Source organism: Panthera tigris, chromosome C1 (assembly GCF_018350195.1).
Source record: "Panthera tigris isolate Pti1 chromosome C1, P.tigris_Pti1_mat1.1, whole genome shotgun sequence".
Taxonomy (NCBI): Eukaryota; Metazoa; Chordata; class Mammalia; order Carnivora; family Felidae; genus Panthera; species Panthera tigris.
In genome coordinates this window covers 204552813-204575961 of record NC_056667.1, presented here as the reverse complement: position 1 = coordinate 204575961, position 23149 = coordinate 204552813, and the positions used below count along the sequence as shown (strand labels likewise).

The 23149-nt window shown below is 41.5% G+C and overlaps 1 protein-coding gene across 7 annotated transcripts in view; it reads right to left on the bottom strand.

Annotated features, from left to right (window-relative positions):
• The window catches only part of MOGAT1 (monoacylglycerol O-acyltransferase 1), a 42054-nt gene that overhangs the window by 16042 nt on the left and 2863 nt on the right, over positions 1-23149 (bottom strand). For 3 of the 7 annotated variants that reach the window (XR_006220944.1, XM_007086230.2, XM_042995449.1), the window contains exons 2-5: positions 12409-12587; positions 11862-12066; positions 6995-7169; positions 5984-6183 (exon numbers count right to left, since the gene is read on the bottom strand). Coding sequence is in view for 6 of the 7 variants with exons in the window: in XM_007086230.2 (XP_007086292.2) it covers positions 5984-6183; positions 6995-7169; positions 11862-12066; positions 12409-12587 (759 nt within the window). In the remaining variant the exon portion in view is untranslated. Of the gene's footprint in view, positions 1-5983; positions 6184-6994; positions 7170-11861; positions 12067-12408; positions 12588-17962; positions 18441-22057; positions 22139-23149 lie in introns of those variants that run through there. The other 4 variants (XM_042995447.1, XM_042995448.1, XM_042995450.1 and 1 more) reach the window with 4 other exon arrangements.

Below are 23149 nucleotides of genomic sequence, written 5' to 3'. Positions count from 1 at the left end.
ACACTTCTCCAAAGAAGACATCCAGATGTGAATAGACACACGAAAACATGCTCAACACCACTCATCACCAGGGAAAGAGAAGTCAAAAACCACAATGAGATACCACCTCACACCTATCAGAATGGCTAAAAATTAACAACTCAGGCAACTACAGATGTTGAGGAGGATGTGGAGAAAGGGGAACAGTTTTGCACTACTGGTGGGAATGCAAACTGGTGCAGCCACTCTGGAAAACATTATGGAGGCTCCTCAAAAAATTAAAAATAGAACTACCCTATGACCCAGCAATTGCACTCTGCTAGGTATTTATCCAAGGGATACAGGTGTGCTGTTTCAAAGGGGCACATGCACCCCAATGTTTATAGCAGTGCAAACGACAATAGCCAAAGTATGAAAAGAGCCCAAATGTCCATCGACGGATGAATGGATAAAGAAGATGTGGTGTATACACACACACACACACACACACACACACACACACACACAATGGAGTTATTACTCGGCAATCAAAAAGAATGAAATCTTGCCTTTTTCAACTATGTGGATGGAACTGGAGGGTATTATGCTAAGCGAAATGAGTAAGAGAGAGACAAATATCATATGACTTCAAAGTCCTCATATGAGGACTTGAAGATACTAAGCAGATGAACATAAGGGAAGGGAAGCAAAAATAATTTAAAACCAGGGAGGGGGATAAAACATAAGAGACTCTTAAATATAGAGAACAAACAGAGGGTTGCTGAAAGGGTTGTGGGAGGGGGGGATGGGCTAAATGGGGAAGGGGCATTAAGGAATGTACTCCTGAAATCACTGTTGCACTACATACTAACTAATTTGGATGCAAATTTAAAAATTAATTTTTAAAAAGTGAAACAAACACTTCTATCACATCCATAATAAAATTTAGGCTGAGGAATTAATAGAACCAGAAAGTCAGGGTAAGTTATGGGGCTGGACAAGATGGGAAGGGACCCTTTCCCATGACCCTTGCAAACACAGCTGATAAGCCTCTCTGGGTATCCAGAATTCAAATAATCTAACACTGGGAGGAAGGAGGACTTTTCCTTATGGTAAATGCCAACTAATTAATATGGAAGGAATACTAGAGCTGGAAAACCACCAGTTTGCAATCATGATTGCAATAATCGATTCAGGTAAGAATTATCAATGGATAGTAAAGCCACCAAGTAAAGTCTGATGAACAGGACAATTACAGTGTCTAAGTAACACCATCCCCAGGTTACTTGTTGATGAAAAGGAAAAAGTCTTTATATTTATAAATATAAATCTAAGATACATGATATATTTACGTATGTAAACATATAAAGGTTTCTGTAGACAAATCTCTGTAATTTATCTTTATGGTAGAGAAACCTGGCAAACACCCCACTCAAGTGATCAAAGTGAGTATCACCAACAGTGGGACAAACTGACATCAACAGCTTCCTGATACACGAGGTCCTGAGGAAGACGCACCAGCATTCCTGTGGAATTCTTGCCACAGACACGTAACTGGAATATAACCACGACGGACCATACCAACCCACAGTGAGGAACATTCTAGAAACCACTGGCCTATACTCCTCCAAATCGCTCCTGTCATAAAGACAAAGGCAAGTTGAAAAACGATCCCAGCCTAAAGCAGGCTAAAGAGATGCGAAAATTCAATGCGATGTATGATTCTGTTTGGGGGAAAAGACACGTGACCCACCCCATTCCCCAAAAAGCACAGCTGACAAGGCAACGATTGTGGCCATTGGTGAAATTTGAAATATAGGCTGTACACTGGTTAACGGTCCTTGATCAACGTTCAATTTCCTAAATTGCACTGACATCAGAGAAGAGAATCATCTTGCTCTTAAGAGACACATAGAAGCAGATGTCGTGATTTCAGCTCCTATCAGAAAGTTCAGTGCTGTATTAGACCATTAGAGAGAGAAGAACTGTAGCAAAATGTTACAAGTGTGGGAGAAAGGCACACAGGGGTTCATTTTACTACTCATGAAACTTTTCTGAACCTTTGAAATTTTTCAACATAAACTTACAGAAATTAAAATCAACACATACAATGGTACGTGAAATTTCCCCCTTTTTAAATGGCAAGCCTCCCTTGTCTCTTGCTTTCTTGCCCAAACATGCAACTTCCCATCATACTACGCGCACGGGCTCTACAACATGAATTTAAAAGTAGCCTGCCTTGGGGTGCCTGGGTGGCTCAGTCGGTTGAGCGTCCGACTTCGGCTCAGGTCACGATCTCACGATCCATGAGTTCGAGCCCCGCGTCGGGCTCTGGGCTGATGGCTCAGAGCCTGGAGCCTGCTTCCGATTCTGTGTCTCCCTCTCTCTGTGCCCCTCCCCCATTCATGCTTTGTCTCTCTCTGTCTCAAAAATAAATAAACGTTAAAAAAAATTTTTTTAAAGTAGACTGCCTTAAAATTTTTAACGTCTACTTGTTAGGTATTTAAAAACTTAAGAAGTATCATCAGACAGGCATAACTGAAGAACGATTTGTTTACAAATGGGTCTTGAGCTCCTACTCTGTGGGCCCTGGGAATACAGCAGGGAACAGTAAGACAAAATCCCGGCGGGCCTCCTGGAGCTCTATACTGTGGAAAGAAACAATTCCCAGGAATTGCACTCCTTTACACATTGTTCTTAAAGTCGAAACTTCTTTCAATTATCCCTTCTGATTATGATGATGCACGCGATCGTTAAATCAGTTTCTCTCCATTATTTATGTAACGAATCACGACTTTGTGAACGCTTTATTGTATTTTGATAAACCAACAATAACATAAAATACGTAAATTGTATACTATTTTTGAAATGCATAAAGGAAATATATGGCAGCTTCTTATATTACTTTTTTCATTTTAATTCTAGTCCTGTGTAGCCTACACTGTAATATTAGTTAACCTACACTGTAATATCAGTTTCGGGTGTACAATATAGTGATTGAACACTTCCATATATCGCCCGGTGCTTATCGCAGCAAGTAAACTCCTTAATCCTCATCCCCTATTTCACTCATCCCACCACCAACTTCCCTTTCGTAAGCACTGAATGACCCTCAGCAAAGAGGAAAGAGGGTTTTGATGGAGGACACAGAGAAACCTGGTGGGTTAGCAAGGTTTGGTGTCAGAAGTGCACGGAAGGTAACTGTAACCTGATGATGGCACTTTGGGTTTAATGAGAACATATTTCTTCTAAAAGGACTTAATTAGTAGGATATTAGCAGACACAGCCTTGCAGTGTTAGTAATTCTCACTAGTATTAGAGAATCGTTGACGCTGAAATGAATGCTCTAACGTCGATGAGGAAGTGAAGCCCCACAGACGTGTGGACGTGTGTAGGGTGGATAATCTGAGCATCTCCAGACAGCGGTCAGTGAGAGAATTAAAGATGAAGTGATGATTGAGGATGAACTGAACTAATATTTACTGAGTCTTCATGATGCGAGGTAGAGTTCAGTTCACAAACTCTTTTATTTTAATCGCTTTTTTTTTTTTAAACGTTTGTTTATTTTTGAGAGGGAGAGAGAGCGCACACGAGCGGGACAGGGGCAGAGAGAGAGAGGGAGACACAGAATCCGAAGCGGGCTCCAGGCTCTGAGCGGCCAGCACAGAGCCCGACGCGAGGTTCGAACTCACGAGCGGTGAGATCACGACCTGAGCCAAAGTCAAATGCTTGACCGACTGAGCCACCCAGGTGCCCCATTTATTTTAATTTATTTTTTAAAATATAAACTCTTAATTAAGTAGAAGGGGAGCAGAGAGATCAGAAAATAAGTTGCTGGTATGGATGCGACCTGACCTGCCTGGGCTCTGTCAGGGAGTCAGCAAAGAAACAACTCTGGGCTTGAAGTGCATTAATTTAAAATGGAAATGCACACAGCAACTTAGGTCTCTGTTGCAATATCACATTGCATTGGGTTGATACATAGCTCTGCTTTTGTCTAAGGAATTGTCCATATTCTATCCTTACTTGGGTTATTTCAAATAAAAGTCCTTAAATGCACATGGTCTGTGCGGGTCTGGTTCACTCAAATCAGGCGGGCCTCAGTCATCTGGCTGATGATAAAATCAATCTCGTGGCGGCTGAGGTGTTATGTAAATGTTCATATTTTCAGCTTCCTTTTTTAAAAGGTTTCAAATACTGGCAGGACACTGAAGATGCTAGAGACAAGACGTGGTATTTCCGATACAATTGTTTGGGAGGTAAGCAGAAAGGATGGACTGAAGCAAGTTTCCCTTATTCTAAATGTTAGAGAGAAGCACATTAGACAGGCATGAGTGAAAAACCAGACCTCTGGTTGCTAGTCTTAACAACGAGTTCAGATCTGGTCATTTCTATCTGACCCCTGACCAAATAATTATTTGTCAGCAGAGTTAAAACTAGGCTGTGTCAAGGGATAACCACTTAAAACTAAAGTTTAACCCCATTGGGTGATAACTGTAATCATTTAATCCAACAAAGTACACTTGGCTTTCAACACTGGCAACCTATTTCACGCGTGTATGAGTTACACTTAAACTTCAGTTCCTAAAAATAATGTCTTTCCATTTTCCTTATATCCCCCCAAATGCCAACTATAGTACTTTGCACATAAGGGACCAAACCCAGCATCAGGACATAGAAAAATCATGCTCTAAAACATGTTGATTACCTGCTTAAATATATATATAAATATATATATTTATATATAATATATATTTTGCAACCTATTTATATATATATATATATATACACACACACATATATATATATATATATATTGTAACCTATTTATATATATTTATATATATAGCCAAAGAAATGTAACCAGCTTCTCTTGGAAAAAACACCAACGGCAAACTTATCTCTGTGTTACCATTACAGTAACTAATCAACAGTCTGCTAACGTTCCATGTGAGTTAAATACACAGTTAAAAATAGTGTCATGTGACTGCACGTGAGATGCAATGCTCTCAGAAACTGAAAGCGGTAAAATCCGGTTCTAAGGAAACAGACCTAAAAACATTTTGAATGGCATTTAATGGACTGTCTCTGGTGAAACTATTACTTCCAGTTTCAGATGAAGTATATACAGTTTGGTTAATTGTGCTCCTAGGGTCTGGCTCTGCCCTTTCTCCTGCTGGGCGGTCCAGGTCACTTTCGATGTGAAGAGCTAATTACTCTGCTCCTCAGTCCTTCTGTCAACATGGTCTGTCACCCTCCTCCCCCATCTCAAGTCTCCCCAATATACAACTTTTTAAAAATAAGATCAGTCTATATTAGAATACATACAACTACAGTGAGTGGCCTCCCAAAATTGTTTTTGCTATACAGACTGATGCCTATGTGAACTGAATATGATGAAGATATTCATTACACAGAAATCTGCATACATTAATAGACTGTGATGTAACACATTCATCAAAGGACTGCTACGTTACGATCTGCTCGAGCAGAGAAATAGATTCATATTCAATACTAGAAATTTTATGTCTAGGGGAGCCTGGGTGGCTCAGGCAGTTAAACGTCCAGCTCTTGATTTCGGCTCAGGTCACAATCTTGCGATTCGTAGGTTTGAGCCCTGCATCGGGCTGTGCACTGACAATACAAAGCCTGCTTGGGATTCTCTCTCTCCCTCTCTCTGCCCCTAGCCTGCTCACTCTCTCCCTCTCAAAAATAAATAAATAAAAATTAAAAAAAAAAAAAAAGGAAAAAAGAAAGAAACTCTATGTCTAAATTGGATTCTCCCTGTAGTTCAATAGCAGTATTCTTGAAAGTATTCAATTCCCAAGTGAAAAATAGTGATTTCTTAGCTAAAGACGTATCATACATAAAGCTCAAATAACATCTATAGGATTCTTATTTTAGGAAGTTCTTACTTGAAGCCACTTCTCTTGCACTAACACCACAATCAATAACAGTAACGTGGCTCAAAGTTAGGTAATACTTTTATTTATTCTAACAAGCGTTTGGTCCTTGAGGTACATACCAACAGTGTGGATCGGTTTCCTGTATGGCATCAGGCCAAAATTGTATTGAAAAATCCCTCTGGCATGGAAAAGAGGCAAAGCAAACCCCATGATCTTCTGTAGCCTCTCTTGCACGGTTCGAAGCCATGAGCCTTCAGGGTTGTTAACTTGTTTAAACAGCTCATTTTCTCCAAAAGAAAACACTGGGACCAAGGAGGCGCTACAAATAACAAAGGGGAAGAGTACAAATTTTCAATGGAAGGGATTTAAGTATTTTATTCTGTCCAGCTGGCTTTTGCAACCTATTCCTGACAATTTTTCAATGTTCCTCTGCCTCCCTATCCTGCTAATTTCATGTTCCACACCATGAAACTTATACTTGAAATCGTTTGAGAAGGGACTTCAGCAGCCTAGCAATTTACAGAAGTTTATTCGAGAGCCAATCAAGGCTCCAGGAAACTTCTTTTCCACCTATAGTTTGGGCCATGGTTCATTTGTTCACTTGACTGGAAATCTGTACCGTGAATATAAAATTTTGTACCTTTTTTGTTTGCTTTGCTTTGCAAGGTGAGTGTAGGTGCTGGATGCCGTGACACTGAACGACCTTACTGGGAAGGTTGTATTCCATTCCCCATGAACACTAACATCTACTTTTACTGTCAGGTCAACTAAGAAGAGGTCTGCCTTTAAGGACAAGAAACAATACTTTATTTCTCTGTGTTCATTTAATAATGTCTTAATTTCTAGGGGCGCCTGGGTGGCTCAGTCGGTTGAGCGTCCGACTTCGGCTCAGGTCATGATCTCACAGTTCGTTGAGTTCGAGCCCCACGTTGGGCTTTGCGCTGACAGATCAGAGCTGGAGCCTGCTTCGGATTCTGTGTCTCCCTCTCTCTCTCTCTCTCTCTCTGCCCCTCCCCCACTCACACCATGTCTGTTTCTCCAAAATTAATAAACGTTAAAAAAAAATTTTTTTTTTTTAAATAATGTCTTAACTTCTCTGACCCAGGTACCTGAAATGAGAAACTACTTACCCATGGGTCAAAGCAATTTTAACAAATCCTTTCCGCTGGCGGATGAACAGAGTGAATTTTCCAGGATGGGCATCCAGCGATTCTTCCGCGCCCCCAAGAACTATGACTGAAATGTTTCCGCCTCCCTCCTTGCTCAGCACATGGGACACACTCTTCTTAGAAACTGAGACTGGCCCTTAGTGAATAAAACAAAAAGGGTAAGTACTTATTGTGTTTTAAAAATGAGAGCATTTTGGGGCGCCTGGGTGGCTCAGTCGGTTAAGCGTCCGACTTCGGCTCAGGTTGTGATCTCGCGCTCCGTGAGTTCGAGCCCCGCGTTGGGCTCTGTGCTGACAGCTCAGAGCCTGGAGCCTGTTTCGGATTCTGTGTCTCCCTCTCTCTCTGACCTTCCCCCATTCATGCTCTCTCTCTCTCTGTCTCAAAAATGAATAATTAAAAAAAAATTTTTTTTTAAAAAAGAAAGCATTTTTATCACAATATTCTGTGGCATCTGCGAACACTTAACAAAATTCCCTACCCTGTTTACATATGGAACAACTTGTAGTTTATAATTTTGACACAGCCAGATCTTAGGTAATGTATTCCATTAATTAGATCTAACGTTTTGGCAGGTGATGGGCTGTATCTTTAAAATGTCACTTGTTATCGGGACGCCTGGGTGGCTCAGTCAGTTAGGTGTCCGATTCAGCTCAGGTCATGATCTCACCATTTGTGGGTTCAAGCCCCGTGTCGGGCTCTGTGCTGACAGCTCGGAGCCCGGAGCCTGCTTCGGATTCTGTGTCTCCCTCTCTCTCTGCCCCTCGCCCACTCACACTGTCTCTCAAAAACAAATAAACATTAAAATTTTATCAAAAAAATTATTTTAACATGTCACTTGTTAAATCTACCACTTATTTGGATAGGTTGTGCACTGCTCAATTCTATGGACTCTATTCATACTGCATTATAAGTAAAAGGGCCCCCTGCAATTGTTCAGTCATAGCCTGCATGGCTGTATTTGGTGGCCTTGATCAGTAGCCTGCTGAATCCTGGCTCAGAACCAAAAAGCATATCCTTCTCAAGAGGCTGCAACAGATCTTCTGAACACACAAGGGCCTGTTGTCAGATATTCTACATGGATTCTTGTTTCCCAAACTTACGTTTATATTGTAAATGGTTTTAAAAGTTCAGATGTTTAACAAATAACCAGATCTTTACATGGTTCCAAAATGCCTAGTCTGACTTTGGTAAACTGTTTACTTAAGACCGTGATATAATTGTTCGGTCTTTGTACCAGGCTTTCCCACATAAAAATAACTTTAAAGATTCCTTTTCAGATTTTGAATGTACTATGTCCTCTTGGAGGAAAATGTCATGAACTCTTACAGGAAAAGAAAAAAGAGGAAAACACAAGCCATTCATGACCTGTATTTCAGAGATAATTCCTTTTTAATGTCTTATTGTTTCCTCCCATTCTTGGCTTTATCCATTGTTTTTGGTCATAAAAGAATATGTCGGACACGTTTTATTAAGACACAACACACCTCATCTCTCAAAGGAAAATTATATGCTTATTTTTCTGTGAGCTCCTAATACTGGGGGAATATAGAATAATGCAGGATTCTGAGTGACCAACCACTTTCTTAAGAGAAGAGGCAGGAGCCTGGGTGGCTCAGTCAGTTAAGCAAGCGTCTGACTCTTGATTTCGGCTCAGATCGTGATCTCACGGTTGTCGGATGGAGTCCCGTACCGGGCTCTGTGCTGAGCATAGAGCCTGCTTGGGACTCTCTCTCTCTCCCTCTATACCCCTCCCCCACTCGTGCTTGCTTGCTCTCTCTCTCAAAATAAATCAATAAAGATTAAAAAAAGAGACAAAGAGAGAAGAGGCAGAGAGTGGTGGGTTAGAGGGCAAAGAACCCTGAGCCTCAATGGATTTGAACTTCCTCTGAGTTCAAGGCACGGCCATTGTGCCCCATGTGCCCTCAGTGGAAACTGGAGGCATAGCTTCCGGGCCTTTTAGATTTCCAGATACCGACTCTCCTCCGGGCACTTCTCAGTGTCCCTTTCTAGGCTCCCTTTACAGGATCTCTGTAAATGCTGCTATGTCTTAAGGCTCTAAGACCTGAATATTTGTATCCCTCCAAAATTTCTATAAACCCTAATCCCCAATAGAATGGTATTAAGAAGTAGGACCTCTGGAAAGAATAAAAGAATGAGGTCATGAGAATGCAGCCCCAAGATGAGAGCGGTGTTCTTATCAAAAGAGGAAGAGAGAGGGGTTATGTTATGTGAAGACATAAGATGGCTGGCTGTGTGCAAGCCAGCAATGGGGCTCTCACCAGACACTGGATCTGCCAGTGCCTTGATCTTGGACATCCAGCCTCCAGAACAGTGAACAATAAACGTCTATCATTTCAGCCACCCAGTCTATGGTATTTCGTTACAGCAGGTTGATCTACGACAGTCTCCTTCCTCGTTTCTAACACCTTTTAACGTTATCTACATACATGGATTCAACTACCACTTACAATTGCTGAGTTCTCCCAAACATCATCTCCTGGGACATCTTCCTCCTGAGGCCCTACACCCACACTTCCAATGGCCCAGTGGACATTTCTACCTTGACAACTCAAAGACACCTCGGGTTCCATGTTGCCAAACCCAGTGCGCTGTATTCTTCCTCAAGGTTGTCCTTCTGGCAACATTTCCTCTCAGGGGGAATGGGCATCATCTATTCTGTCACCCAAGTCAAAAGTATAGGCTCCTCCCATGTATATTCCCCCTTCTTAGCAATCTTGTTGACACATCAGTCATTCCTTCATTCAGAACACGTACTGAGCACCTGCTACAAGGCAGAGACTGAGCTAGAGGCCGATGATATGATGACATATACATTGCTCGCTACCTTCACGAGCCCGCAGCAATCAGTAAGTCTCGGTGAATCTATCGGCTGCTTTTCCTACTGACCTCCTCTGTGTAGTATATAAGGCTGTTGTGAGCTGATCTCTGCTACCTGCCCAGCCTTACTCGGTACACAGGAAGGAACAGGAGTCTCGAAACACGGAATGTGTCCCGCCTGACACCTGGTAAGTACAGACTCATGAAAATGGACCAAGAGGAATGGTTTGGAGGCGGGACCTACAGGGACTTACAGCGACAGAAATCTATTGGGTAAGAGCAAAACAGGCACTGGTCAGCAAAGGACCTCTGAAACCCTACTGGTTCTTTATTACCGGGGGTTCAGTACACATGTCCGTCTGTCTCTCATGCCCAGACGGACGGCTGCCAAGGCAGGCACAGAGTAGAAGGGGCTGTCCTAGGAAGCCGGTTCCAGGAAAAATCAAGAACTCTCTAAACTTCAAGACAAGGACACCCTAGAGCTTCAAGTGTGGATATTTTTATTTAGCCTTTAGGAGATCTCAGGTCATAGGAAAAAGGAAAAGATCTCATAATGTCATAAGCCTGAGTGAAGAGACAAGTTTAATCTCAAATGCCGGCTCGAGTAAATGGCAGCGAGTGTGCGGGCACTACTTGGAGAAAGACTCTCAGGTTGATTATAGGTATCTGCCATGGCCACGGAGAGGGGTGTATCTACATCTCTCGTGCCATGAATTGCCACACCTGCTCTCAGTTATGCCACTCAAACGCACTTGTGGCTTGGAACCGCAACTGTGTCCTGTAAATACATTTCTGTGCTTTTTTTTTTTTTTTTGGCAATTCAAAAAATTTCCCTTTTTTTCCCTTTATAAAACGAACCCAATCAGTGTCTCCAAAACAGGGAAGAGATGGGATTTTTTTTTTTTTTTTTTTTTGCCTCTATAGTAGTTTGGAGGTTTGGTGCGCCCTCTAGAGGCCAGATACAGTGGCAGCCCAGACTGAACAGAGAGCCCAGGGCTTTACGGGTGAAGGTCCGTAGACAGAACCCAAAAACCCAGCCAGGGATCCTGATCCTCCGGTGCTTAGTGATTTCTTATCAGGTATATAATGACAACAGAGATTTGAGAAATTAATAGGACGTAATGAAAACCTGGAAGACCCTGGAAAATTCTGTCTCTGAATATGCCACTTATTGATCCTGAAATTATAAGTGTTCACATAGAGACTATCCGCTTTTCTATCTAAGAAATGCAAGACAGTAAAGTTAGCCTACACAGCGACCATAAACATAAAGCGCTTTGTGAGTTACTGCAGTTCATGTGGAGTGAATAAGCTGGTCCAGTCAGAAAACCAAACAAACTGAACCCTTCAAATTACAGTGAGAGCTGTAAACACAAGCTTAGCCTCTGTGCACATTAATATAGTGTGTCCAGCATTCCAGTTAAATTGTATTCTTGGAATTGGTAGAATGATGGTTTCATTAATCAAAGAGTTTTCCCCTAGTTCAGAGTAGCAGAGTAGAATGAACTCATTCCTGAGCCAGATGATATTTAATCCGGGAAGAAAAAGGCAGATTAAGTATGCTTGGTTTACATACCACCATTGCTTCAAGACATATTGGAGCACATTTTCCATCTCTAATGTTTATAAAAACATGCAAAGTGCCTCTCCAAAGGCACCGTCTATCACTTGTTTGACCCGAGATTCTTTCTTCCACATCTCAATACACAAAATGCACTCATGAATTTATTCATTGAATTAACATCTATTGAACTTTCCTATATCCCAGGCACGAGGCTAGACACTAGGTGTGTTAAAAAAGACACAGTCTGTGTCTTCCTGGGACTTTCAGTCCAGTGGCAAGAATCATCCAAGCAGCATGTGAAGTGTCAGAAAGGGAAAAAAGCAAAGGGTTTTACTACAAAACTGTAAACCTGTGTTTGGGAGGGAACATTCTGTGTGGTCCTGCCACCCTAGAACATGGTAGAAATAGTGATCTGCCTTCACTTACCACTACTCATCAGATATTCTCGAAAGAGAGGACACCGGAACCAAAATGGGAGCACGTGGAGATATGCAGTGAATCCAGGAAACAGCTGTTCGAAGTCCGAATAATTCGTACAAAAATTTCCAAAGGCTCCAGCAACGAGCACTCCATGGGGATGAAACCCAAATATGTAGTTGTGACTTGGATCCAAATCCCAAGTTTTGATGAGCTACAGTATGTATTGAGGTTAAAAAAAAAAAAAAAAAAAAAAGTTCCCTGATCAGTTTCCAATAAGAAACAAAGAAACCCCCTCATGATTAGTTCCTCTGTCAAAAGGAAATAGAGAACATGACTCTCATGTAGTTCTCTGGGTTAGTGATGTTTCCCAATTTTTAAACTATTTCCTAAGCCCAGGGCCCCTCACACACAGCCTTCCAGATCCCGTTTAGTCTGGGCTGATCTGCTGGCTTTCTCCCTCTGAAAAGGGAAAAGCTTAAACTGTGTGTGATAAAAGCAAATTTCCATTCTTCTCCCAACTCAAAATAGTACTACACAAAACAATTCTACTCACATGAATCGGAAAATAGTCCTTAAAATACCTCCACACGGTCCAGCTTCTGACCCAGTTGGATCTCCTGCCCCCCTGCTCTGGGGTACGCCAGTCAAAGTAAAGCCATGTCATATAAGGGACATAGAGGAACCAATAGTTGTGTATGATCAGTATCACAATGATCCCAATGCACACCTGTGCTGTAAGAAAGGGAAAGACCTCAGGAGTCAGGGTCAGTTAGCATCTGCTCACTGTACCGTATCACCATCGGCCCACGGCAGGGGGATTGAACACACACAGAGTGTGTTAAACTGAGCCTCATTTCGGGGCGCCTACATGGCTCAGTCAGTTGAGCATCCAACCCTTGATTTCGGCTCAGGTCATGATCCCAGAATCATGGGATCGAGCCCTACATCGGGCTCTGCCTCCTTCCCCTGCTCACACGCACTCTCTCTCTAAAAAGACAAAAACAAAAACCAAAAAAACCCTGAGCCTCAGTTCAAGTGAGGTAATATAACAAGACAGCAGATGATAGAGTATTATTTAACATTTATTGGATGTTTACTATATGCCAAGTATTGTACTATGTACTTTGCCAAAATATTTTCATTTAATAGTTACAGAGCTACAGTATCAATGAAGCGGCTAGAGTATGCTTAATGTCCTTTTCATAGAAAACAGAGGTGTAGACAGGTTAAATGAATTGCCCAAGTCCCACAGAATGGAAGCGGTTGATCTAAATTCATAGCCCACTCTTGGGGCACCTGGGTGACTCAGTCGGTTGGGGCTCCAACTTCAGCTCAGATCAGGGTCTCAGGGTCCGTGAGTTCAAGCCCCACATCGGGCTCTGTGCTGACAGCTCAGAGCCTGGAGCCTGCTTCGGATTTCTGTGTCTCCCTCTCTCTCTGCCCCTTCCCCACTCACAGTCTCTCTCTCTCGCTCAAAAAATACACATTAAATTAATTAATTAATTAATTAATTAATTCACAGTCCACTCTCAAAGTCTATGGTCTACACCACCTCCCTGGCACGATACATGGAGGAATCAGGGCTGAAAGGATGCAGAAGAGTTCCTACTACAGGTGTCTACCTTGCTTAAGCAGCCATTATTTATGTGCCCACAAAGAGAGAACATTCCAGCGACAAACTCTGTTTTCAGGAACTCTGTTGCGAGAGTCAGAGGTAGCATAGGAGGAACTCCTGACATCTTCCTTTACCTATCACTACTTGCAACATTTCACAACGACAAAGCAAAACCCAAATGGTTTACACACCTCGTGACACAGCTTCAAAATATGTGCAGCAAGGACAGACAAAACTCGACCTAAGTCATAGTGGCAAGACTGTTTGCCTTAAAGTAATACATTAAGCTAAGACAGACATTTTATGTGCGTGCTATCATACTAAAAAAATATTTGTAGAAGGAGAAATACATTAATGAGAAAGGGAGAGAGGACCACAAAGTCATAAAGCTCAACACAATAAATGCCAGCAATTACCATTACTTTAGGAAGTGTCCTTGCCTCTTTCTTTCTGTTATGCGCTATACTCTCGGTTCTAGAGCCGACTTCAGTCCCCCAAACTCCTGTCTACTCTGTCAGCTTTGCTACAGTTTTGTTCCCAAACGATCATGATCGGATTAACAGCACCTTGAACTATGACAGTTTGCTAGATACAACTTGTCTGTTTGTTTGCCTGTTTTGGCTAAAAACAGAACAAGTATTTATATTTCTGGAGATATATAAATCCATACATATCCCAGCATAGACTTACGCTAAATGGATCCCAGTAAGAGAACTGACCTGCTTTCTCCAGGGTAAGGTTTGTTTACGAAAAGGTGCATGAAAAGTTAAGGAAGTATGTGCCCTCTAACCCTCCGTGGGGTGTTTTGTCACATTTTGGAACAGCCAGCGAAGTTTCCATGACTCTGGGGGCACAGCCAAAAGGGTGTCCTTTGCTCTCACTCCTACCAGGATCATTTCATCTTGCTTCACCTGCTTGCCTCTACCCAGGTCTGAGTGCTGACAATTTACCACTGTTGGTTAATCTTCTCTTTATTTTACTAAAATGTGTTAAAAAAAAAAAAAGTGTACAAGAAAACTTAGGTAGATCTCATTACTCTGTACTCTATGGTAGATCAGGTGAGCTAAGACAGACAGGGAAGGGACAGAACAGTTCATGAGGGGTGACCATCTCCCACAGGCAGTGTCATTTTCTCCTCCTCACAACCCTCAAGGTACACATTACTGTAGCCAGTTTGCAGTCGTGGAAACTGAGGCTTAAGGTTTTTGAGGGTCCAAAGGATTTGAACCTAGATCTGCCTAAATTTTTAAACCCACCCACTTTTTTTTTTTTTAACAAAACCAAACTATTCTTAGCTTATGGCAATGGCACCATAAACTTACAAGTACTTATTACAAGCGGATAAGCAGGCTCATAGGCATAAAAAATCAGGTAAATGGGAGGTTCTGTTTTCCCTACTATAATGATGAAGAGACTGAGACCAAAAGCATACTGACTCAATTTGAACCACAGAGGGAGTCAAGAGCAGGTCCAGAAATAAAATCCCCCGGCCATTAATTCAGTGTTTCACTAACCCAACCACATACGCACTAATTGAATACATATTGCATATGTCTTTAACAGCCACTAGATGTTCTGCACGTACGATGGTTAAGACACAGATCTGGAATCTGAGTGCTTATGTTGGAATCTGCCACCGACTAGCTGCCGAACAGGGGGCGAAGTTCTTTCGCTCCTTGAGCCTCAATTCCTTTACCTGTGAGATGGGCTAATACCAGCACCTGCCTCCACGGACCGTGGGGAAGGAGACGCAGAGAGGCCACCGTGCCTGGCACCGAGCAAGCACTTGACGATGGGAGCCATCGTTATGGTAACTGTGTTCACTATTACACGCTTGGAGAACGCAAAAAACAAAAGCAGATAAAATACTGCTCATGTTCCTGTCACTCCACAGCAAGTACTGTTCAAATTTTTCCTTGTGGCCTTTTCTGTTCCTAGGAACAGGTTATGTGTCCTAAACATGGTTGATCACTTTTTTTTTTATTTCTGTATTTTATCGCTTATGATTATCTCACGTTAGCTTTTTTTATAACACCGATGTGGCCTTAAAACCTTCATAAATGGTATTTTTGAGAACTGATGAACATTCCATTGAATGTCAATACTACATCAACCATTCTTCTCTTTTTAAAAATGTGGGCTTCTAACAAATTTTCTCTATACACATAATCCGGCATCACATTTCCCCACATTTTAATTTACTTCCATAGGACAATTAGTAAAACACTACACCCGCTGAACAGAAACGCCTTTGTCACTTGATATACTTTGAGAGCTTATGATCCAAAGGAGCTGTCCTAATTTAAACCCCCCCCCACTCCACACATGGCACACATTCTTTAATATTTCGTATCACAAACAGCACCAAAATAGCTTTTTAAATCCCGTGATCCTAAATTAGACTGAAAGAAGAAAACACTAAGAAAACTAGGTGACTGGATCACCTCTATTTTCTATTTTTATCTCATTAAGCGATCCAACGTAACATGATTCTTCCGAATTGGAGGTCAAAGAGAAAAGATACAAAAGTCTACTCCAACCCATGGTGCAGTTCTCAAAACTGAGGTTGATGTCTCTTAAAACTGCCTTGATCCACATTCCAAGTTGCACGGGAGGCCTGAACTTCAGCTGCTTTGACTGGGGTGCAGGCCGTACAAGCCAGCCTCTGTCGTTCGTACTCTTTTATGATTTCATTCCCATAGATTCTACTTCCTCTATATCATTAAGAAGCTTCCCCCCCTTCACTTTTTTTCCTGAGGTGAAATTCACATTAATGTAAATCAACCACTTTAAGGAAATTAACCCAGGGACACTTAGCACATTCACGATGTTGTGCAACTACCAATTCCACCGAGTTGCAAAATACTTAGATCACCCGAAAATAAAACCCTGAACCCATTAGGCAGTTATTCCCCATTTCCTTCTCCTCTGCCCCTGGCAACCACCAATGTACATTCTATTTCTGTGGATTTACCTACTCAGGATATTTCATAAAAATGGAATGATCCAATATGTAACCTTCTGTAGACTTTCACTTAACATCAAGTTTTTGAGGCTCGTCCATCCTGAAACATGTATCAGGACTTCATTCCTTTTTAGGACTGAATAATATTCCCATATATAGGGATATATCATAATTCGTTTATCCATTCATCTGTTCAACATTCATCATTCAAGGGCTAAAATTAACAACTCAGACAACAGATGTTGGCGAGGATGCAGAGAAAGAGGAACCCTTTGGCACTGTTGGTGGGAATGCAAACTGGTACAGCCACTATGGAAAACAGTATGGAGGTTCCTCAAAAAGTTAAAAATAGAACTACCCTACGACCCAGCAATTGTACTACTAGGCATTTATCCAAGGAATACAGGTGTGCTGTTTCAAAGGAGCACATGCAGTCCAACATTTATTAGAGCAGCACTATCGACAATAACCAAAGTATGGAAAGAGCCCAATGGCCATCAATGGATGAATGGATAAAGAACATGTGGTATATATATATACAATGGAGTATTACTCTGCAATCAAAAAGAATGAAATCTTGCCATGTGCAAGTACATGAATGGAACTGGAGGGTATTATGCTAAGCCAAATTAGTCAGAGAAAGACAAATATCATATGACTTCGCTCATATGAGGACTTTAAGAGACAAAACAGATGAACATAAGGGAAGGGAAGCAAAAATAATATAAAAACAGGGAGGGGGACAAAACATAAGAGACTCTTAGAGAACAAACTAAGGGTTGCTGAAGGGGCTGTGGGTCAGGGGATGGGCTAAATGGGCAAGGAGCATTAAGGAAGACACTTGTTGGGATGAACACTGGGTGTTATATGTAGGGGCCACATCACTGGATTCTACTCCTGAAATCATTACTGCACGGTACACTAACTAACTTGGATGTAAATTTTTAAAAAATAAATAAATACATTTTTTCACTTCCTAAAAAAAAGGAAAGAAAAGAAAAGAAATCAAGATAGGTATACCGGATACAATGGTACATTGCAGTCTAAATGAAAACAAAATCTCATTTGTAGTAAAAGTAAAAGAAAAAGAAAAAGAAAAAGAAAACATTCATCATTCAACATCTGGGTTGTTTCCACCTTTTGGCTCCCGCGAAGAGGGCTGCAATGTCCTACCCGCTTCAAGAGGACTAAACATCAGAAACAAATAAGACTCAGTCAAAATGTGTGGCGTGGCCATTAAATTCAGCATCACCGATAAAGGGACAAAATGACATGATGCCTCTTGATGGGATTTGATGGGAAATACACCCCATCACCTTTGCCGGCTTTTTGCCAAAAATGCTGAACCTGACTCCAATCGTAAGAACATAATTAGGCAATTCCAGACTTTGGGACATTCTAGAAGATAATTACCGGGGGCTGTTTAGAAAATATCAATGTTACAAAAGGCTGCCTTCTCTGCAGCATTTAGCAATGATCTTCCTCTGCTACCCCTGCCCCCCACATTTCTGACTCCAGTGGGCTCACCTGTGCCTCCATCAGTGAAATGGTGCTGAACAAGGGCACTGTACGATGTCTCATCCAGGGCCAACGCTCCAACAGTGGTAGCCAAATTTGATAAATCAGTGAATCCTAAAAACGTGCTTTGTCTATAGGCACTTCTTCAAAGACCTGACGTACATCAATTCCTTTACATTCTAGGTTTAACTTTATCAGTTTTTCAACATTTAAGAAAGTAATATTTGTAACATGGAAAAATAACTGGTTAATGAAACATACAGATACCACGAAAAGCGTAAAGAATAGTGATGGTGTATAGGAAACACTCAACAAATGCTATTAGCCACCACTGACCGCTTGGGACCTTCGAAAACACCAATGTCACAGGGCTCAATCCAAAATGCTAGTTGATTTGTTCTCCAGCGCATATATTACTTCAGTAAAAATAAATCTAAAAAAGGTAAACAGCAAGAGAAAATATGCCAAAATATTAACACAGAATCTCAAACAGGCTCCATGCTCGGCACGGAGCCCGACATGGGACTCGATCCCACAACCCTGGGATCATGACCTGAGCTGAAATCAAGAGTCGGACCCTCAACCAACTGAGCCACCCAGGCGCCCCAAAAGATTATTTAAAAAAAAAAAAAAAAAAAAAGAAATATAGGGGCGCCTGGGTGACTCAGTCGGTTGAGCATCCGACTTCAGCTCAGGTCATGATCTCGCGGTCTGTGAGTTCAAGCCCCACGTCAGGCTCTGTGCTGACAGCTTAGAGCCTGGGGCCTGCTTCAGATTCTGTGTCCCGCCCTCTCTCTCCACCCCACCCCTGCTTGTGCTCTGTCTCTTTCAAAAATGAATAAACATAAAAAAAAGTTAAAAAAAAAAGAAATAAAACGGCTCCACTAGAAAGAAAAGAAAAAAAAAAACTACACAAAACTGAAGAACAAATCTACTTAAGTAACAATAGTCTCATCTTGAACATGATTCTATTAAATTTCCATGAGCAAACAGCATCAGAAAAATATTACAAAAACTATTGAGGTTTGTTTACTTGGATTTTAATAGTGACCAATATTAAGAAATAATTGAAAATATGTAATTTGTATATGTAGCCTTCCTATTTGTATCCAAGAAGTTTTCATTTTTCCCCTATGGAAATTGTTTCTATACTTATTTTAACCATGTAACCGAGGATGGGGAACGAAAATGGAATTCAGAGTCCAGCGGGCACATTCTTTTCTTTTCCTGCTCCCGAGGCATTGTATTTCAAAACACAATCAGAGCCATCTGTTGATTATAAGAATGGAAGCATAACATTCTTCTGATTTTTAAAATTCCTATTTTAAGAGCACTTACCCCCCAGAGTTTCTTAGGGTGATACTGAAAGACAAATCTCAGACCCCTCTGCAGAATTTTGCAGCTCAGGATTCCTCGAATGTAGGTCTGCTCCCCAATGCTTTTAAAAAGTTTTCTGGAGAGGAAACTGCATTTTTCTTATTTAAAAGCAAATTCAGGGGCGCCTGGGTGGCTCAGTCGGTTAAGCGGCCGACTTTGGCTCAGGTCACCATCTCGCAGTCCGTGAGTTCGAGCCCCGCGTTGGGCCCCGTGCTGACAGCTCGGAGCCTGGAACCTGCTTCGGATTCTGTGTCTCCCTCTCTCTCTGCCCCTCCCCAGCTCACACTATGTTTCTGCCTCTCAAAACTGAATAAACGTTAAAAAAAATTTTTAAGTAAATTCATTATTGGACCTACTTCTTCGTTGAATAAAGGCAAATAAATTACAAGGATCCAGGTACAATTAGTCCCATGTTATTAATATTTCTGAAATGTTTACAAGCTAAAGGACAAAATAAACAGAACTACTTTGTATAGCCACAAACTGAAAACTGTAAGAAAAGAGAGACATAACTAAATACAACATGTGGGTTCCTTTGCTATAAAGGACATTTGTGGGGCAGCTACTGGAATGTGAATAGGGTCTATGTATGGATTAGATCATTGAACTGCATCACTGTTAATTCTTCTCATTTGGATAATTGTACTGCGGTTATGCAAGAGAATGTCTTTGGTTTTAGAAAATGTACACTCGGGGCGCCTGGGTGGCTCAGTTGGTTAAGCGGCCGACTTCGGCTCAGGTCATGATCTCGCGGTCCGTGAGTTCGAGCCCCACGTCGGGCTCTGTGCTGACTGCTCAGAGCCTGGAGCCTGTTTCGGATTCTGTGTCTCCCTCTCTCTCTGACCCTCCCCCGTTCATGCTCGCTCTCTCTCTGTCTCAAAAATAAATAAACGTTAAAAAAAAAAATTAAAAAAAATAAAAATAAAAATAAAAAAAAAGAAAATGTACACTGAAGGACTCAAGGATAAAGAGAACGCATATCTGTAGCTTACCCTTAAATAGTTAAAAATAATAATAACCGTGTGTGTGTGTGTGTGTGTGTGTGTGTGTGTGTGTGTGGAGAAAGAGAGATAGGGACAGAGAAAGAAAAAAAACATGGTAAAATGTTACATTGGGGAATGGGATAAAGGAATATTGGAATTTTTGTAACTTTCTAGAATTTTTATTTTCTAGAATTATTATTTCTGGAATTACCTCAAAATACAAAGTTTTAAAAAGTTAATGGCCCTTCCTGAGACCTACAGAATCAAAGTCTCTGAGTAATCTGCATTTTAACAAAAACGCCCAAAGGAATCTTAAATATGCTCTAAAGTTTAGGGGCACCTGGGTGGCTCAGTTGGTTGAGTGTCTGACTCTTGATTTCTGCTCAGGTCAGGATCTTGCACTTTGTGGGATTGAGCCCCACGTCAGGCTTCATGCTGACAGCAAGGAGCCTGCTTAGGATTCCCTCTCTCTCTCTCTCTCTCTGTCCCTCTTCCACTCATGCTCTCTCACTCTCTCTCTCTTCCTCTCAAAATAAATAAATATTCAAAAAATACGCCCTAAAGTTTAAAAACTTCTGATATAAATAATATCACACAGTGGAGGACCCAATACTTTTGAGATATCAATTCTCTCCAAATTAACCTATAGACTAATCTCAATCAAAAATCAATCCCAATGAAAATCCCAGAAGGTGTGTGTGTGTGTGTGTGTGTGTGTGTGTGTGTGTGTGGAAACTGAGAAGCTGATTCTCAGGTGCATATGGAAACACAAAGAATCTATGATAATCAAAACAACTCTTTAAAAAAAGGACCAAGGTTTCAGGGCTAACGAGATCAGACTCCACAAAGTATTATAAAGCCACAGTAATCACAACAGCATTGTACTGGCATGAAGATAGACAAAGGAGGGGCGCCTAGGTAGCTCAGTCAGTTAAGTGTCCGACTTCGGCTCAGGTCATGATCTCACAGTTCATGAGTTGAAGCCCCACATCAGGTTCTCTCTGCTGTTGTCATGGAGCCCACTTCAGATCCGCTGTCCCCCTCGGTCCCTCCTCTGCCCCTCCTCTGCTCACTCTCTCCCTCTCTCTCTCAAAATAAATAAGTAAACTTTAAAAATTAAAAAAAGAAGAAGGAAATACTGCCATTGTGATGGACCTTGAGGGTATTATGCTATGTGGACTAAATGACAGAGAGAAAGATCAATACTGTATGATCTCACTTGTGTGTGTATCTTAAAAAGAAAACAAACCAAAAGCACCTAATTCATAGGTACAGAGAACAGACTGGCGGTTGCCAGAGGCAGGAGGGTGGAGGGGTGGGCAAAATGAGCGAAAGGGGTCAAAAGATACAAACTTCCAGTTAGAAGATAAATAAATCCGGGGGATGTAATGCACAGCCTGGTGACTAGAATCAACAGTATTGTATTGTATTTGAAAGCTGCTAAGAGGGTAAGTCTTAAAGGTTCTCATCACAAGGAAAATTATTTGTAACTATGGGTGGTGATAGATGTTAACTAAACTTATTACGGTAATCATTTTGCAATGTATACATGTATCAAATAATTATGTCATACACCAAAACCTAATACAATGTTGTAAGATTGGATGACAGGTGTTTAACATTTATCTCAAGGAAAGATGTTTGATTTCATGATTTCATATTTCAAGGGCTAATAGCTTAAACTCATTTCCTGGAAAGAAAAATGCCTTCCAAGACTTTGATTTAGAGATCTTAAAAGATATACCTAATAAAAACCCTCTTGTTGAGGTGCCTGGGTGATTCAGTTGATTAAGCATCCATCTTCGGCTCAGGTCATGATCTGGTCCATAGGTTCAAGCCCCGCGTCGGGCTTTGTGCTAACAGCTCAGAGCCTGGAGTCTGCTTCAGATTCTGTGTCTCCCTCTCTCTCTGTTCCTCCCCCACTCACACTGTGTCTCTGTCTCTCAAAACTAAATAAAACGTTAAAAAAAAAAAAAAACTCTTGCCAACACTGAAAGTAGCTACAACATCAACTCCTTACTTCAAAATTGACAATTAAATAGAAGGAAATAAGTAAGCTCTTATCCTACCTTTTCCAGTAAGAATTGAATTGTAGGATAGTCAAATGGTCTTAGCTGATGGGGGGAAATTATTCGTTGCATAAATTCTAGCTATGATGAATAAATGACAGAATAAAAACACCGCCATTTTGCAGTCCCCCATAGAACAGTTCATTCAAGCAAGCATCATTAATGGAGACTTACGTCACTAGGTGGCAGGGCAATGATCAACAGAGAACTTTCATTTGCACATGTCAGTGACCAGCCAGCCCTCAGATGACTTCCTATTTGGACCCACTGACCACTCTTAGGCACAACTAATGGGACAACTAGACATTCTGTGCATCCTGACAGAATGTGAAGCACAGAGCAGTACCTGGGAAGAGGCCTTGACACAAAGGTTTCATCTACATCTAATCAAGCTTTAACTCTAACTCCCACTGTCGAAGAAATACAGGAGACTGAGTAACAAGTTAACACCACAAAGAAGCAGTCAGGGCTACATCTTGCAGGACAGATAACCTGGTTTCCTTAGTGCTTCACGACAAGAAAACAAATAGGGAACACTGTTCTAAATTAAAAGACATGCAAAAACCAAATGCAGGAGCATCTGGGTGGCTCAGCCAGTTAAGCATCCAACTTCGGCTCAGGTCACGGTCTTGCAGTTTGTGGGTTCAGGCCCCGCATCAGGCTCTGTGCTGACAGATCGGAGCCCGGAGCCCTCTTTGCGGTCTGTGTCTCCCTCTGTCTGACCCTCCCCTGCTCACACTCTCTCTCTCTCTCTCTCAAAAGTAAAT